At 37.2% G+C, this 19,428-nt stretch overlaps 1 protein-coding gene across 1 annotated transcript in view; it reads left to right on the forward strand.

Moving 5' to 3' along the window:
* NSD3 (nuclear receptor binding SET domain protein 3) overlaps positions 1 to 19,428 on the forward strand; it is a 109,877-nt gene that overhangs the window by 69,700 nt on the left and 20,749 nt on the right. The window contains exons 13-19 of the mRNA XM_008072363.2: positions 3,775 to 3,972; positions 4,353 to 4,526; positions 8,388 to 8,534; positions 11,726 to 11,882; positions 17,016 to 17,218; positions 17,888 to 18,000; positions 18,590 to 18,859. Coding sequence (XP_008070554.1) covers positions 3,775 to 3,972; positions 4,353 to 4,526; positions 8,388 to 8,534; positions 11,726 to 11,882; positions 17,016 to 17,218; positions 17,888 to 18,000; positions 18,590 to 18,859 — 1,262 coding nt within the window. The remainder of the gene's footprint in view (positions 1 to 3,774; positions 3,973 to 4,352; positions 4,527 to 8,387; positions 8,535 to 11,725; positions 11,883 to 17,015; positions 17,219 to 17,887; positions 18,001 to 18,589; positions 18,860 to 19,428) is intronic.

Raw genomic sequence — 19,428 nt, forward strand, 5'->3', positions numbered from 1 at the left:
TGGCCGGGAGCAGCCACTGCACTCCAGTCTGGCGACAGAGTGAGACTCCAACTCAAAAAAGAAAAAAAAGTTCTTTTGCCATCACTTTCTATTATTTAAGATAAAGGTGATTTCTAGAAAGAAAGTATTTTCATTTTACCTTTTGAATAAAATGTGTAACAGAAAGAGACCCTAAAAAGTTCTGTAACAGACAATTCTACTTCTTACTTGTCCACCCCAAGTCCCCCATATTCAGGACTGGATGAAGATTAGTTTCTAGTGAGAAGGGGGAGGGTATGATCAAAATGAGTCTAATGTAAATGAAACTTGTTAAAAACAGTGCTACTGTTAAGCTAATAGAATGCTGAACTGTCAAACCCTTTTAAGACTTAGGCAAGAGCTTTAGTATGTGGATTCTTCCAACACCTTCTCTGGTAAGGGCTTGAACTAATTAGGGGCCTATATTAAGATTGATGATCAGCCGGGCTCAGTGGCTCAGCCTGTAATCCTGCACTTTGGGAGGCTGAGGTGAGTGGATTGCCTGAGCCTGCAGGTTCGAGACCCGCCTGGGCAACTTGGCAAGACCTCATCTCTACAATAAATCAAAAAATTAGCGTGCGTGGTAGCACGCTCCTGTAGTTCCAGCTACTTGGAAGGCTGAGGCGGAAGGATCGCCGGAGCCCAGCAGGTCGAGGCTGCGGTGACTGGGAGTGGCCACTGCACTCCAGTCTGAGTGATATAGTGAGACTCCAACTCAAAAAAAAAAAAAAGAAGTTTGATGATCAAGGGAGACATCAGCTAGAACTGTAATTACATTTTCATAATAATGTGTTTATGTATTACTTGTATAATTGAAAATAAATTTAAAATGTTAGCAAATGGTAAGAACACCTTTGCCGGGCATGGTGGCTCACGCTTGTAATCCCAGCACTTTAGGAGGCTGAGGCGAGAGGATTGCCTGAGTCCAGAGGTTCAAGAACAGCCTGAACAACTTGTCAAGACCTCATCTCTACAATAAGTGAAAAAAATAGCTGGACGTAGTGGCACATACCTGTAGTTTCAGCTACTTGGAAAGCTGAGGTGGAAGGATAGTCTGAGCCCAGCAGGTCGAGGCTGCAGTGGCCATTAGTGTGGGTGACAGAATGAGACTCTGACTCAAAAAAAACCACATTTATTTATTTATTTGTTTATTTATTTATTTATTTTTGAGTTGGAGTCTCACTCGGTCGCCCAGAATGGAGTGCAGTGGCCACTCCCGGCCACCGCAGCCTCGACCTGCTGGGCTCCGGCAATCCTTCCGCTTCAGCCTTCCGAGTAGCCAGAGTTACAGGCATGCGATACCACGCCCGGCTGATTTTTTGATTTATTGTAGAGATGAGGTCTCGCCAAGTTGCCCAGGCGGGTCTCGAACCCGCGGGCTCAGGCAATCCACTCACCTCAGCCTCCCAAAGGTGCGGGATTACAGGCTGAGCCACCGAGCCCGGCTAAAAAAAAAAAACACCTTTAATATCACAAAACATAAATGGACAAGAAACATGAACAGACAGTTCATGAAGATACGGAAAGAAATGTTTAGTTGTAAACAACTGCAGATTATAACAACAAACTTGTCACATGTATATTGACTATTTGGATATCATCTTTGGGATGTGTTTAAGTGTTGTGCCCATTTTTCTTATAATGCCCATAAAAAAATCTGAAGAAAAAATAACACGGAATAGTTTTGTTTCTTTTTAAACAGAACGTCAGTTGAATTGCATTATTCTTTGATTCTGGAAATATCTAATCTTTACAAATTGACTAAATTGCTGCATAGTGTTCCCTAGTGTGCACATATTGTAATTTAACTCTTCCCCTGTCAAAGGATGTTTGAGTTTGCAATGACAGGCAACACTTCAGTCAGCATCCTTTTACATGCACTGTCAGTCTTCCCTAATGTAGTTATTGAGAAATGGAATTTCTACCCACAGGAAGTGAATGTATTTTTATTTTAATGGATATTGCCCAGATTCTTGCTAAGGTAGTTCCTTCCAGATTAAACTCCTCCCAGCAGTATATAAGTACTTGTGTCCCTGCACCATTATCAACAATTGGTTTTCTCAAACTCGTTAAGATTTTTCCTCTTTCATAACTAGTTTCAGTTAGCATAGATCTGATTATTATTGAACTTGAACATTGTTTTCTTTTTTTGGCTACTTGTCTTTCTGCTCTCTGTAAGTTGCCTCTTTATATCCTTTGTCAACTTTACATTAGGCTGCAGTGTTTTTTTTCCTGTATTGATTTGTCATTCTTTGTAAGTTTTATTCCATTATCTTTGCTTATATATGTTATGTGCATTTTCTCCATATAAGAATTCTTTATATAACAAAGCATAACAGCACAACACTGTCATTTTTGTTGCATATTTTTCTAAATCTGTTTGTCTTTTACTTGTTTTTTTTGTTTGTTTTTTTCTAGTTTCTACCATAATGGCATTATTTTTTCCTTAAATATTTGACAGATTTGTCAGTGGAGCCATCTGGGCCTAAAATTTTCTTTGTTAGAAGGTTTCCAATTATAGGTTCAATTTATTTGATCACTTATAGAACTATTCATATTTTCTGTTTATTTTTGTGCCAGTGTGGGTTTTTCTAGGCATCTATCTGTTCACCTAAATTTTCAAATTGATGAGCAAAAATATAGTGATATCCTTTTACTTGTCTCTAAAGTTTGTTGGATTTGTAATGATGTCCCATTTTGCATTTCTGATATCATTAATACTATTGCTTTATCTTTTTTTTTTCATTAGTTATTCTTACCAGGGGTATTAGTTTTAATCTTTTTTCAAAGAACTAGGTTTTGTTCATCCTCCCCAGCGAATGTTGATTTTACTTTCTTTTTTTTTTTTTTTTTTGAGTTGGAGTCTCACTTTCTCGCCCAGACTGGAGTGCAGTGGCACGCTCCCAGCCACTGCAGCCTCGACCTGTAGCACACACCTGTAGTTCCAGCTGCTTGGAAGGCTGAGGCGGAAGGATCGCCGGCTGGAACTACAGGCGTGTGCTACCACGCCTGGCCAATTTTTTGATTTATTATAGAGATGAGATCACGCCAAATTGCCTAGGCAGGTCTCGAACCCGTGAGCTCAGGCAATCCACTCACCTCAGCCTCCCAAAGCGCGGGATTATAGGCTGAACCACCGAGGCTGGCTGATTTTCCTTATTTCTTAAATATTGCCACTGGTTATAGAACTCTGGCTTGGTAATTCTCTTCTTTCAAGCCTTTGAAAATAGCATTCCGTTGTTTTTTAGCTTTCATTCACTCAGCACTGTCTTTTCTGTAGAGATTTTGAATATTTTCTTTGTCCTGGATTTTCTACAGTTTGAATAAGATAATGTCTAGGTGCAGTTTTCTGCTTTTTAAATTAGAATTATGAATTTTTGTTTTATATCTTTCTTGCATACAGAAATTGTCTATGATTATCTAATGGTATCTCTCTTTCCTTTGGTACTTTATTTATCTGTGTGGGAAAGACCTTGCCACTGTCTGCTCTCAAATGTTGAAAAATTGTGTTCTGGGTTTTCTATGGAATCAGTTTTGGAGATCTAAGTTGTTTTTAGTGTTTGATCTCCAAATTGATAATTATTCTAACAAAATATGTAAAATAATCTTTTAATTTAGCCTTTTGGTATATTAAATCCTTTTTTTGGTAGTAGAGTCTCTTCTAGAAGCAGCTGTTTGACATCTGTAGCTGCTTCTATTTAAAAGGAATATGCTTTAATCAAATTTTATTTAATGTGTCTCTTACCAATTTTTTAGGGCAGCACCCATGTTTTTCGTGTAAGGTGCCTGGTAAAGATGTGAAACGTTGTTCTGTTGGTGCTTGTGGGAAGTTTTATCATGAAGCCTGTGTTCGCAAATTCCCCACTGCCGTCTTTGAATCAAAAGGATTCCGCTGTCCCCAGCATTGCTGCTCTGCCTGCTCCATGGAGAAAGATATCCACAAAGCAAGTAAAGGTAAGACAGAGCTGAAGAAGGAAACATGCATTTTAAGTGCAGTGGCAAGTAATACATTAAGCACATTATTATAAACTGTATCAAGCATTCTTTCTCTGTTTATAGCTAGACTTAACAGTTCACTTATAATAGATCACATGTTAAGTAGGGATTAAGTTCCAAACTCAGACCATGAGGAGAAAGTTCTGTATGTTCAGAATTACCCATGAAAATCCCTTAGGTAGATGCCACATCAAAGCCAGACTAGTGAAGAAAAGGTGTTTTTATCTTGCTATAACTAACATCACATAGGAACCCACAAAGTCCGACTCTGAAATTCTCATTTCATGTCCAGCTAATGCCTGCTTATATGGATTCCTTTGTGGCTTGTCTTTACACAGGCCGCATGATGAGATGTTTGAGATGTCCAGTTGCCTATCACTCTGGAGATGCTTGCATTGCAGCTGGGAGCATATTTGTAACCTCCTACATTCTCATCTGTAGTAATCATTCCAAAAGGAGCAGTAATTCTTCTGCTGCTGTAAATGTAGGCTTTTGTTTCGTTTGTGCCAGAGGTAAGTGTCAATCTTTTCTCTTTATCCTTTTTAAGGTCGTTGGCATTAAAATAGAGTCTCAACGATGAGAGAGACTCAAACCATCTAGAACAAATCTCCCACCAGTGCAGAATTCCATTTTAGTATATCCCAAGAGAGATGAACATTTCCAGTAACTGTCTATTTTATAGTGTTAATTGTCCAAATTGTTAGAAAATTAATTCTTCCATAAGTTAAGTGAAAATCTGCATTTCTAAAAATAACTGCGTTATAGTTAAATTCTTAGTTTTTCTATTGAGAGCATCAAAAGATTAATCTTTTCCCTTCTGTAAACAATTCTTCTGTTGGAGGTAGATCCTTCCCATGTCCTATTCTTTAATCCAGAACTTTCAGCTGATTGAGATTTCACTTGGATGGTAAGACTAGCCCATTTATTTTTGAAGTGTTTATGTTGTATTTCATCATAGTGTTTTGGTCTGGCATTGAGAGAAGGCCTGATGGGACACAGCCAAGGCAACATATGTGGTGGTATTAGTTAAGAGTAAGTGATGAAGGCTTTCTTACTTGCCAGCTGTTGGTATTTAAGTATGCCAAGAGATTGATCAACTAAAAACAATATCATGTCCCTGGGGGGGGGGTCAGTGAACTTGAGTTTATGATAAATATAAAAAGGAACTTCTTTAGTTAAATATGATACAGAATATCATGCAGTATTATAATAAAACTTTTTTTTGGTACTTAGTAAACATTATAAAAACTCACTTATATCCCCAAATACTGTTTTTCTTTTTAATTTAAGTGCTAACTTTTCTGAACTTGCCTTGGTGTGAAGTATTCAGAAGGACTCTAAGGCCCATCAGGCCTGTTAGATATGTTTAGACTAAACTGAAGATGAAAGTGTTTTTTGTTTGTTTGTTTTTGCTTTAGAAGACAGTTATTTTAATTTGGTAGAAGTACTATAACAATAGTGTTTAAATAGCGTTTAGATAGTATGACATCTTAGGATGTTTTGCTTTTTCTATCTCTCATTAAAAAAAAAAAACCTAGAGAATGTAGGCAGTAAAAGATGAAATAAATGGTAGTTCCTTTGTGGAGTAGCCAACGAGATCCACAGTACACACTGCTTTCTGTTTGCCTGTTTTATAAGCACATGTGGCTGTCTGCCATCGGAGTGGGAAGCATTGTGTCTTTCCTTACTAGAGCAATTACTACTGTATCCTGCTCTGGATCTTTCCTGGTACATGGAGAAATAGGTCTGAAACGTTTTCTGTCACACTGTCACAGGTAACAGAAAGGATTTAAATAGGCATATAATAAGTATAAAGTATCACTAGTGCCTTTACCATCTCCCCATCCCTAAAAAAGTAACGATAGGAAGGAATTATTGGATTATTAATTGAATACTTAGCTTTAGGAAACCTTTAAACAGATGAGTGGCAGTGATAACAAAGTTTCTTATGCCTTTGCAGATTCTTTCTGTTCCACCATTCCTAGGCACTTACTTTTGCTGTCAGTGGAGTATAAGCATACGTAACTTAGCCTGCATTTTAAATATCAAGTTTATAACTATGATGTTGGCTTACTCCAGGGTATATTCTGAATCAAGTATCATCAGTATATTAACCAATATTTTCTTTTGCTCTGTTTGTTTCAATAATTTGGATACCTTGAAAGTAGGTATTTTCAATTTGGCACGTGTAGGTAATGGTCCATTTATAGAGAAACTCTAGCCATTTTGTTAACTTTAACTTATATACCTTGATTGAGAATAATGTAAATGGAGGGAAAACCCATGTTTTAACATGGAATCTGTATTTACATTTTGTCAATTTGTCATTTATTCTGGAAAATTACTGTATTTAAGCAAGATTATTTAATTCCCAAATATTTTAACAAATTCTATACAGTAAATAAAAACCTTCATCCACACAGAAGGAGACACTTTAATTATGTTTTGGTATTAGAAAGCTTGTTTTGCTTTTTTTCTTGCCTCATACAGAATTTGTTTCCTCCACAAATATTTTTTCCTTAGTCCTTGGCTGTTGGGTGTTTAAAATTATTAACTGAGTTCTTAAGGGCTGAAATGTCTAGAAATATCTTTAGAACTATTTTGAAGTTTAGAGGAACACTGTTCCTCCTCCACTTCTTGCCAACTTGTGGTGCCATAGGAAATGTTCATATTTGTTTGTTTGTTTTTCGTTGGGTCTCACTCAAATCACCCAGTCTGGAGGGCAGTGACACAATCACTGATCACTGCAGCCTTGACCTTCTGGGCTCAGACAATCCTCCCACCTCAGCCTCCTGAGTAGCTAGGGACTACAGGTGTGTGCCACCACAGCCGGCTAATTATTTACATTTTTGTAGAGACAGGCTCTCACTATGTTGCCTGGGCTGGTCTCCAATTCCTAGGCTCAAGCAATCCTCTTGCAAAACGCTGGGATTACAGGCATGAGCCACTACACTCAGCACGTTCAGACATTTTTCAGTATAGTATATATTCTTTAGCGTTTCCTTTTATCTAGAGGGTTGTGTAAAATAAATTACTGAACATTCTGTGCCTTTCTTTGTAATGGTAATTTAAAATGGATAAGGTAGGCTAGGATTTTCTTCTCATTTTAATAAGAAATAAAAGCAATGTATTTTGCATATGTAAATCAAACTCTACTAGACACTATTGGAATGAATTGCCACAATTGCCCTAGGAAGCTACTTTCTCATTTTAGGCAGATGAGAACATTGAAGCCCAGATTAAATAATTTACCCAATGTCATGCAAGTTGTTAAGTAAGGGCACCAGCATTTGTACTTGATCTTTCTTATTTCAAAGCCCATATGTTTTTTTGTTACACCGCCTCCATCTAGTAAATGTATGAAATTAATTAAAATATTATGTAACTTAAGGTTCTTATCTTATCAGCAGTTTAAAGTTTCATTCTATCATTTGGGTTGGAGATATTTCATCAAATTAAGATAAAACACAGATAAAAGTTAGTGGTAACCTCCCGTCCTTCAAAGTGATCTCTAGATAAAACTGCTGTCATAATTTATATTGTAAAGTCCTAGATCATTGTACACTGACTAGTAACCAAGATAGAAAAACTTTCCCTGGTCTCACAGTTCCCTGTGTTTAGGAGTGGCTTGTAGCCACATCATGAATCTAACTGGGGAGACAGGGAAGGGAAAGAAAGGAAGGAAGGCCAAGCAGGTCAACTGTGTTGGTCGACCAAAAGGGTTGTTTCTATAAACCCTTAAGTTGGTAATCACTCTGTGTCGTGGCAGGAAAAAAATTAAAATGGTTTGCATGACCTCAGTAAAGTTCAGAAAATTATGGCTTTTAAAAAAGTATCACCATATTGATAGAGAAAGATTTCATTTTCAGGCAGAGAAAATTAGGATTTATTTGAGTGTATCTCAAGATATAAGTAGAGAAAAGGAGAGACCTAATTTTGCCTTTAAATGCTACTTGATAGACTGAAGCTAGATCAGGGTCTACTACATTATGTAAATGATTCTTATCTCTAGCTAATTAAGTGGTATGTCATTGTGTTTGGGGTTATCATCACAGTACTTCTAAATATTAAGGAATGCAGCTTTGTTAAGGGAGTTTTCAGAATGATGTCAAATGCCATTTACATCCTCAAATTATTTGGAATTTTCTTCTGTAGTGTATAGGTTTCTGTATTGGGATAAGACACTGAGTAGCTCAAACTCCCTTTAATAACTGAAGGAAACCATCCTGTCAGATCTTTCCTTTTTTTTCATATTCTCTTTTTCCCCCCACCCTTAAAGCGCAGCTACATAATAGGTGTTGGTTTATTTTTTTTCTTCATGGAATCATGGGTAGTTTCATTGCAGCTCATCTCTTTCTGTTTGTTTCGTATAGGGCTGATAGTGCAGGACCATTCAGACCCCATGTTCAGTTCATATGCCTATAAGTCCCACTACCTACTGAATGAATCAAATCGTGCTGAGTTGATGAAATTACCTATGATTCCTTCTTCGTCAGCTTCCAAAAAGAAATGTGAGAAAGGTAATAATCAAAATAGTTTATCTCTTGCTTTTATTTTTGCATTTCCTATTTTTTTCTCTTTAAATGAAGGGGGGAAATGTATGCCTGTCAAGCACCATCTGTTGCTTTTGGTAAATTCTGCCTTGGTGGTTGTGACTGTTTTCATATGGCTGCACTATTACTAAAAAGGGCTTAAAATAATTCCATTATTACAAATTTTTATTTATTCTTCTCCTTGAATAAATTTTCATACATTTCCTATAAGTAGGGTATTAAAGTAGAAAGACTAGGATTTTGTTCAAGATGGAATAACATTGTAAATGTTCTTTCTCTTTTGCCTGGTGTAGAACTATCATTCTTGATAGAATAGAATAGACGCTGTATAATTTGTTACTAACCGCCAACTAAATAACAAGATAGGTTATTAAAAGAAGTAAACCAAGATACTGATACTTAAAAGTTTGATTTTAGAATACTTTCTATCATTTTGTTTCTCAAGTGTTTTGTTAAGATACTATGAAAACTAGGTGCCCTTAGGAGACATTGGTGGGAAGCTGGGGAGGAGGGTGAATACCCCAAATACTGAATGTTGGAAGGCAGCCCAACTGAATGGCTGATGGATAATTTATCCACAGAGAACTGAGAGTTAAATGTATATTTACATGTTCCCAGTTATTTTAATCTATGGAAGAAAACTTTATATCGTGTTTTGTTTTCTGTAGCCTACTTGTCATAAAGGAAAAAAGTACTTTAACAATAATGTATTATTTGGGAGATATTATTCCAGAGGGAAAAATAAATGAACTTGAAAGATGAGGACCTTTTCCTGTATGCGTTCATTCCCTTCTGACCTGGGGGCCAGGTTCAGAATTAAAGACTTAATTCATACCTAATATACCATATATGTATTCTACATTTATTTGAAAAGGACTTTTTTTTTCATTCTTTGTGTTGCCTGTTTGATGCATCTTTGCTCTTTGTCAGATATCCCAAGTGGCAACTCATTACTGTAATTATAACTAAGCAAGTTGACTGGAATCTGTCAGAAGTATGGGAGAGGATATTGGCTTGTTTGTTTGTTTGTTTGTTTTCCATTGAAGTCAGATTCTATCACCTTATTGGTGATGCCACCTACTTCAAAACAAAAAACAACAGTTTTGAAGAACTCCATAAATAGCCTACCTGAGGCATTTTAGGAAGTGCTTTATTTTCCTGCTGGCACTTTTATAAAATCAGATTAGTTCAGTTGTTACTTCCATTGTTTCCAGTACTCAGTATTAACCTTGACATGAATTGAAATTATTTTGAGCCCTCTGTTTGCTTAGCTTGAACCATATCTTCTCTTGCATCTTAAAGTAGTTGTCTTGCATAGCACCAAGGTGGATCACTCATATTTTCATTTTTTTCTATTTTCCTTGTATATTTTAAACATCTTTATTATGATGATTTTCACCAATGATTCTGGCTCTGTATTTCCTCTGAAATAACACTGAAAATTAAGGACTATTCCATTATGTTAAAAATGGCCAGTCTAATTTTTTCACATGTGTTAATAGTCGCATGTCCTTTAAAGCTGTTTGCAAAAACAGTTCTCCCTGTTGGTCATTTATTTCTGATGAAAAAGTAAATAATCTCATTTTACTTTAAAGTCATAGAAGAATTCCCTACCTAGGTTTAGAGCACCCAGGCAGCTAATCTCTAGATTGGAGAATTGAACCGATCATATTGAGATTGTAGTCCAAGGGAAAAAACTTCCAATGATTGAAGTAAAAGCTTTTAAGCAGAGGAAATATGGTAATTTAACTCATCGTTGGTTGCATATGGATTTTGTTTATGTGTTAATCAGTTAAAAGTATAAAAGTCTGCAAGAAGAAAAGGTTTTCTGGAAAATTAATAGCAAGTCCTCAAAATGTGGGAGCATGTGATTTGATAAAGTTGTATAGAGGACTCTTGACCTATGTTCATGACACTTTAAATCTTAGTACACTCATGGATTATAGACCTAATTTTTCATTGAGAAGATCCATTTTTTTGTAGTAAATATCTTTATTATATTTTATCTTAACAATTTGTCACTAGTTGAAATACATATTAGAAATATCTAACCCCTCCCCCCAAAAAACACCTATTTTTTACATTTTAAAATGTTACTTTGTTTGCCACACCTGTTTTGATCTCAATCCAGAGATGATTTTGTATATCTGAAAGGAGAGAGTTTTGATAGGGAACTTGGAGAAGGGGTCTCCTTGCATATGGTGCTTCAGTCTACACTGATAGTTACTTAGTTTTATGCTATAAAGCAGTGGTTCTCAATATGAAGTGAAAAAAGACTTATGTAAACAAATTTGAGCTATGTTTACTATTTCAGAAAATCTAACAGAACCACACATTTGTGCAAAATAAGGCTGCATGAGTTTGTTCCCCTCTTTGGCTATGATTTTAACAATTCGATACTACTAGTTATTGGTTGGCAGTTATATATTTCTTTGGTTATGGATTTTTTTTTGTTATTGATAAAATATTTGAAGACACGAGGGTTCATGAGGAAGGAAAGGGGAATTCCTTGTGATTAAAAACAAAAGTTGCAAACCACTGCTGTATAGCCTGTTCAGTTTTTTTATCTTCACTGAGAAGGTAATGATAATGTAGTCACCAATTTGAGGTTCTGTGTTCCCTTTGCTTTTTTTGTATTCTTTATGGAAAGAAAAAAGTATTGATCAACCTACTGGCTGTTTTCATTTTGTTAATTTTATTGTAAAGGGATTTAGTTAACTGTGGCACTGGATTAAAATACAAAGATGAGTATTGTTTTCTTATCTCTGAAGGAGAAAAGAAAGTTGCTACTAGTATATTTGAAAAACTTGCTCTCAAATCTATTGTCAAAAGATTTAATGCATCTGCTTTGTCATGTTAATAACGTTAGCTGCTTTCTAAACTAATACCTCAATAGCCCACATTTCAGAGGAGTAAAAAGTACAATAATGATCTTGGTACTACTCAAAAGCTCTGAGTTTCTGGCACTGAAGCCCTGAAAAGTAGCTAAATATGTTCATTTGGTATTTCAGTCCATCACTACAGGTATGACTTAATCCCTTTGCTGTTTTACCCCAATTTGAATTATTTGTAATGTGCTTAAAAGATAACTTACTCCTTTTTCTTTCTTTTTCTCTTTCCTCTGTTCTCAATTATTAAGACTGTTTGTTTGTTTCAAGGTGGAAGACTGCTCTGCTGTGAATCGTGCCCAGCTTCCTTCCACCCGGAGTGCCTGAACATAGACATGCCAGAAGGCTGCTGGAATTGTAATGACTGTAAAGCTGGCAAGAAACTACATTACAAGCAGATTGTTTGGGTCAAATTGGGAAATTACAGGCAAGTTTTTCCAAGGATAAAGAGAAATTATTCATCCCGCAGACCAAGTTCATAATCTGAATGCAGAGTGACTAGGAGATAGTTAAGTAGACAGCATGGACCTACTTCTTTAAAAAATAAATAAAAGAAATATGTTTTGAGCCAGGCTCTGTGGCTCAGCCTGTAATCCCGCACCTTTGGGAGGCTGAGGTGAGTGGATTGCCTGAGCCCCCGGGTTCGAGACCCGCCTGGGCAGCGAGACCTTATCTCTACAATAAATCAAAAAATCAGCCGGGCATGGTAGCGCATGCCTGTAATTCCACCTACTCAGAAGGCTGAGGCGGAAGGATTGCCGGAGGCCAGAAGGTCGAGGCTGCGGTGGCTGCTGCACTCCAGTCTGGGCAACAGAGTGAGACTCCAACTCAAAAAAAAAAAAAAGAAAAGAAAAGAAATATGTTTTGAGTCTGGGTTTTTAAGGGATTGGGAGAAAATTCATTGTTGAGTTTTTTTTCTTTTTCTTTGGGATTGGTTGATTGACTTTTGTTTTTAAATTCTAAAAGTTACTTTATACTATTAAACTATATATGACTAGATTTTGGAATAAAAAGTCTTACTTAGACGTGGAGATGATGTTTTCTTTGTGTCTTACCTAGATATATATCAATTTTTAAATTTCTTTTATTTCTCTTTTTTTTTTTTTTTTGAGTTGTAGTCTCACTCTGTCACCCAGGCTGGAGTGCGGTGGCACACTCAAGGCCACTGCAACCTCGACCTGCTGGGCTCAGGCAATCCTTTTGCCTTAGCCTTCCAACTAGCTGGAACTACAGGCATGTGCCACCATCCCTGGCTAATTATTTATTTATTTATTGTAGGGATGATATCTCACCAAATTGCCCGAGCTGATCTCGAACCTGTGGGCTCGGACAATTCTGTCACCTCAGCCTTCCAAAGTGCTAGGATTTATAGGCTGAGCCACTGTGCCCAGCGACTTGATTTCTAATAAAATCAGTAGTTTATATATTGACCAAAATAGCTCTTTGCTGAATCTAGTCCATTTTGTTCTAGCTAGAAGCCCTAAACTGTGTAAAGAGAGAGCTTTTTAGAAATCAAAGAGAGATTATTCCATTAAGAGCCTTTACTTGTTTAAGGAATGAAGCAGGAAGTATGTGTGACTGCCATTATTTTAATAATACTTTCTCCTTTAAAGCTTTTAACAATCCTTCATGGGACAGGTTTAGCAATGCATTTTTAAAGCTCTACATTTTGAGGCAAATATAGCAAAAGATAGCATAATAGGCTTCTGCTTTTCTGTTAGAACTCTAAGTAAAAAATATTTTTATAGAATTTCAAACATATTTTAATTTTTAAAGCAGGAGCTGTGGTTTTTTTTTTTAAGTTGGAGTCTCACTCTGTCCTCCAGACGAGTGCAGTGGCACACTCCCAGCCACCACAGCCTTGACCTGCTGGGCTCCGACGATCCTTCCGCCTCAGCCTTCCAAGTAGCTGGAACTACAGGCACACGCTACCATGCCCGGCTAATTTTTTTATTTATTGTAGAGATGAGGTCTCACCAGATTGCCCAGGCGGGTCTCGAACCTGCAAGCTCAGGCAATCCACTCACCTCAGCCAGCCAAAGTGTGGGATTACAGGCTGAGCCACCGAGCCCGGCTTGAGCTGTGTTATCTTCTATATGTTTTAAATGTGCTACATGCTTACCTATTTAATTTTAAAACTTTGTTTTTAGCTAGGATCAGAGGTATTAAGGTTGAGAAGGTTACCCTCCCCTTAATTTTCAACATATGGCAGGAATCCAAACAAAAAGGGAGTAGGGACAGTTTGAATATATAAACAATTTTGTATTGTATGTCAAAAGATATCATAAAGTGTTAAAAGACTAATATAAAACCAGGAGAAGGTGTTTGCTTTTCTATATTCAATAAGAAAAGAAAAATAACCTCATTAGAAAAAGAGGAGCAGAAAAAAAGAGCTAATTTGTTTTAAAAAAAAAAAAAGAAGGAAAAAATAGCAAATAGGAAATAAAGATGGAAAAATGCATAACCTCACTAAAAATAAATGTACATTAAAACAAAGATGGTTTTTATGTTCAATTAAAGGACTGGCAAAAATTTAAAATCTTAAAAATTTTGTGTGCCCTGCTTCCTGCAGGGCAGTCTGGAATCATATCAAAATTGTAACTGTGGATACCCTTTGACCCAACACTTCAATTTTATCTAAAGAAAAATTTGAATAAGCAGGCAAAAATATATTTACAGGGGTGTTCATTGCAGTATTATTTCTAATTGCAAATACTTAAATAACCCAAATGCTTAGTCAGTGGGGGATTTGTCAGACGAATTATAGCATATCCATATTGTCGAATGCCATAAAGCCGATTACAGGATAATGCAGATCTGTATAATAACTTGAGAAAATATCCATAATATATAATGTGTTATGCAGTTGTTTTAATTTGTAGCTCTAGATACAGCATGTTTTTAATACCTGGAAAGAAGTACATCATATGTTGTCTCAGGGATGAGATTACAAAAGGAGGCATTTTCATTTTTTTTTTATACATTTCTGCATTATTTTCATTTTTTTTTTTTTTTTTGAGTTGGAGTCTCACTCTGTCACCCAGACATGTGTGCAGTGGCTGCTCCCGGCCACCGCAGCCTCAACCTGCTGGGCTCCGGCGATCCTTCTGCCTCAGCCTTCCAAGTAGCTGGAATTACAGGCACGCACTACCACGCCCGGCTAATCTTTTGATATATTGTAGAGATGAGATCTCACCAAGTTGCCCAAGCAGGTCTCGAACCCGTGGGCTCAGGCAATCCACTCACCTCAGCCTCCCAAGGCGCGGGATTACAGGCTGAGCCACCGAGCCCGGCTGTTTTCATTTTTAAAAGAAGCACATACTGCTTTCAGAACTTAAAAATTACATATCATCTGAGGTGGGGAGGGATGCACAGTTTGACAATTGATAGATTTAAGACGTTCCTGGATACGAAAAATATAAAATACTATAAGAAGCCTTCTTCAGCTCTTCAAATAAATTTCAGTCATTTTTTTAAAGTGATGAATCTGAAAATATCTTTGACTTAAACTTAATTTTAATACTTAAATTTTAATCACCTTACATTTTAAAGGAACCCAAAGCAGTGCTTCAGTTGAATTCACAGTCCAACGAGATTTTATATCTAGGTCAGATTCTTCTTGTATGTTTTGGAAAGACTTCCATCCATGAACTAATTCTTAATGTATTTCTTTCCAATCAGGCCCAGTGGGGCTGCATGAAGCTGTTTATTTTCAGTAACTAGTTACTCCAGTGTGTTGCTTCCTGGGGAAAAATATGAGGACCTGGAACAACCCCTGGAAGAAAGTATGCCTTTTCCGAATTGACCCTAGTGAAGGCAGTAATTGTCTACATATTTAATCTTCATATACATATTTAATTTAAACTATTTTAAAATGGTTTACGCCTGCTTTGAGTATAAACCAAATACTTTTATCACATAAAATAGTGGTTTTTGTTTTGTTTTGCTTAAAATTTGAGCATGGATTCTTGCCCATATTTTTAATTCTTAGATGGACAGCAGGGTTGTTTTTCAAGTTCTGCAATATAGATATGTGAACCATGTCATTGTTGATATTCTCAGTGTAATTATTTATTAAATGTATAGTTTTATTAGGCATGTGTTAAATAAGAGATTGAAAAATTAAGTTTATATATATTAACTGTTGATATTGATGATTACTACAAAAGCCCATGTGAGGATCAGTGAGGTTAGCCATGTTTTCTGGCCTTTAGCTTCATCATTCAGTTCCTGACTTGTGCCTTGCTAGAAATGGTCGGCTTTCCTTACAGATGGATTCATTTAGTGATTGCTCTAGTATTCAGTTATTGTAGCATGAAACAGTTATATTTTCATCCTGTCCCCTATCCCATGTTTATTATCATCTAAGATGAATTAGATTCTGAACTTAAAGTGATATAAGACCTAATGCATTTGACCAAGAGGTGTTTGCCCAGGTTGATTAGAGATTAAAAAAATGCTGATTTGAATGGGAATTATTTACCATAGTGCCAGTTTAGTCTCAGAATGATTCCCTTAGCTACTAGAAATAAACCTTTATACCTTTAAAGATAATCTTGGTATTACATTTAGGGGAAAACATGACTTTTCTAACTTTTCTAGGATTGAAATTGGGTTTGAAATAGCATTGATAATATTCTAATTATTGAGTTGGGTAGTAGGGTCAGTGTTATTCAGTTATTCTCTTTTATAACTTATGTTTTTATGATATGGGTTATTTTATAAATATCAGATATTACTTTTTTTTTTTTTTTTGAGTTAGAGTCTCACTCTGTCACCCAGACTGGAGTGCAGTGGCTGCTCCCGGCCACTGCAGCCTCGACCTGCTGAGCTCCGTCGATCCTTCCGCCTCAGCCTTCCAAGTAGCCGGAACTACAGGCGCGCGCTGCCACGCCCAGCTCATTTTTTTGATTTATTGTAGGGATGAGGTCTCACCCAGTTGCCCAGGCGCGTCTCAAACCCACGGGCTCAGGCAGTCCACTCACCTCGGCCTCCCAAAGTGCTGGGATTACAGGCTGAGCCACTGAGCCTGGCCATTACTTTTTTTTTAAATCAACGTTTCATTTCACTCGCCCAGGTTGGAGTGCAGTGGCATGATTACAGCTCACTGCAGCCTTGAACTCCTGGGCTCAAGTGATCCTGCCTCAGCCTCCCAAGTGGTAGGGACTATAGGTACATGCCACCACATCTGGCTAATTTTTTGTAGAGAATAAGTCTCACTGTGTTGTCTAGACTGGTCTTGAACTCCTGGGCTCAGGCCTTCCAAAGTGCTGGGATTTATTGGCGTGAGCCACTGTGCCCAGCTCAGATATTACTTTTTAAAGAAAGAAACTGTAACAGGTGTTTAGGGCCTAATTAGTTTATGTTTACTATTTCATTAATTTGTTAATATGTTTTTAAATGATGTATGATTTGGATAGATTGAGGATAGGCAAGGTATTTTGTGTTCTTAATCTAAATGAAAATTATAAAATATAAAACCTTTTTTCCTTCCTGCCAATCTTGTAAACAGTGTGATTTTTTTTTAGTCTTTTTAGTCTAAAATTGCTTTTGTTTTCAGATGGTGGCCAGCAGAGATCTGCAATCCCAGGTCTGTGCCACTGAACATCCAGGGCCTTAAACATGACTTGGGGGACTTCCCTGTGTTCTTCTTTGGTTCCCATGATTACTATTGGGTCCACCAAGGCAGAGTGTTCCCTTATGTTGAAGGAGACAAAAGCTTTGCTGAGGGACAGACTAGTATTAACAAGACCTTCAAAAAAGGTAGGTTGGATGATGTTTACAGTGACTCAAAACTAAGACTCCAGTGTTGATTTTTTAACATCTCCTAACTTGCATATGACATATTTTGGGTACTAGAGAATTTTTACCAGGTATTGTGATCCTGTGTCTGTAAGCTTCCAATGGCATTAGAACCAGATTTGAAATACATTTCAGTTTAGTAGACATGTATGTGAAAGGAGTTTCTTTAATAACCTTTCTATAAGCAGATTATTCTGGAGATAGTCTTTTTAATCAAGTGAAGCTCCTTTGCCACAGAGAGTAATAAAGGCTTTCTATGAAGAGCCTTACAGCTGGTTTTGCAGTGAGTTGCCAGGAACTTTGGGTTTCTGGGTAAGAGTAGAATGAATTTAAATCTAGTAAAAGGTTAAAAACTGCTTCTAGGGTTACTTGGGGGCCTCTGATATTGAAGTGGAACCTCTTCCCTGAGGCAACAGCATGCACAAAGCATAGTGTTCACTGAGTTATATCTTATTTCATTGTGAGCTATATCCTATACCCTATCCTGGTAGTAAATGGCAATTCGAATACAACTTCATAAAGAAAATCTCAAGCCTGATGCTGAGCTTTGGAAATGAGGTGTAAAACTACTCTCCCAACAGTTTGTGCTTAGTTTTTTTATTTATATACTTTGCTTGGTCTTATTGGCAGCACTGGAAGAAGCTGCAAAACGTTTCCAGGAATTGAGAGCAGAAAGAGAAAGTAAAGAAGCCCTAGAGAATGAAAAAATCTCAAAAAAACCCCCTCCTTACAAGCATATCAAAGTAAGTCTTTACCCATTAAAGCATTGGTATTTGACAGACAAGATGAAATGCATTACTGTCTACATAAAGGCCCTTTTTGTCCTATGAAAACTTTTGGTAGTTATCATCCAGTCTTCTGTAAAACAACTGAGAGCTCTTGTTAGAAGCATCAAATGGGAACCATAGCTGCGTGCTGTGAGAGTTAGGTCTTTGATAAGCCCCATCATACCTAGGAGCAACATGTTTTTATGTGAAATCCTGTTCTGGGTCTACCAGGTTATTCTGCAACCAAGTAGGAATATAGGTATTTAACTTCTTTATTCCAGAGAACCCACAAACAAGCATGGTTTCTCTTGTTTTCAGTTTTGAAGTTTTTGTCAACTAGTGGAAGGAGAATATGTAGGATAAATAAGTGAAGATTCATATCAGGCTTTGATATTTTTGTCAACTAAGGGGAGATGGTTATTCCTAGTTTTTTCATGGGGAAATTTAGATTAAAGAGCCTTTCTCAGAGTAGTTCCACAAGGCAGTAGCATGGATGTTTTAGATGTTCCTAAATTGCTAAAAGATTACCTACCTTCTTCCTCTTATTTGTGATTTTGTTTTCTAGGCTAACAAAGTAATAGGAAAGGTACAGATCCAAGTTGCTGACCTGTCAGAGATTCCCCGCTGTAACTGCAAACCAGCTGACGAAAACCCTTGTGGCTTGGAATCGGAGTGCCTGAACAGAATGTTGCAGTATGAGTGTCACCCGCAGGTGTGCCCTGCTGGAGATCGTTGTCAGAATCAGTGCTTTACCAAGAGGCTGTACCCTGATGCGGAAATCATCAAAACGGAGCGAAGAGGCTGGGGCCTTAGGACCAAAAGAAGCATTAAGAAGGTAGCAGGGGGTAGAAGTGGGGGTGGAAGAGACCGGAACCTGTACCACTTAGGGATAATTCAAGGGATAAACAGGGATTTATGGCAAAACTTTGAAATTTCCCATGTTGAGAGCTTGTACTTCTGAGCAAGGACAAAGTGGTAGAAAAAGGATAGTAATAAAAAAATGTGCGTACACCTTGAGTGTCCTATGGTCAGTTGAAATAAGAAGGGACATGGGTAATTTTCTATGTGAAACATCTTTGCCCTTGTTAAGCAAAATGATTTAAAAGTCTTAGTAAAGACAAAATAGTAAAGTTAATATACTGAGATAGAAACTAGCAAACCTAGGACTTTGCTCCAGCATCATAATTCATTAGCTGTGAACCCATGGCCAAATCACCTAACCCCCCAAGGCTCTGTTTCCTCGTCTCTAAAATGGACATGTGGACATTCCATGCTCTACAAATTTAAAGGTTGTTGTAAAACTTCAATTCGATGTAATCCCGCGCCTTTGGGAGGCTGAGGTGAGTGGATTGCCTGAGCCCGCGGGTTCGAGACCCGCCTGGGCAGTGAGACCTCATCTCTACA

Source organism: Carlito syrichta, unplaced genomic scaffold, assembly GCF_000164805.1.
Source record: "Carlito syrichta isolate Samal-C Ts95f unplaced genomic scaffold, Tarsius_syrichta-2.0.1 Scaffold315142, whole genome shotgun sequence".
Lineage (NCBI taxonomy): Eukaryota > Metazoa > Chordata > Mammalia > Primates > Tarsiidae > Carlito > Carlito syrichta.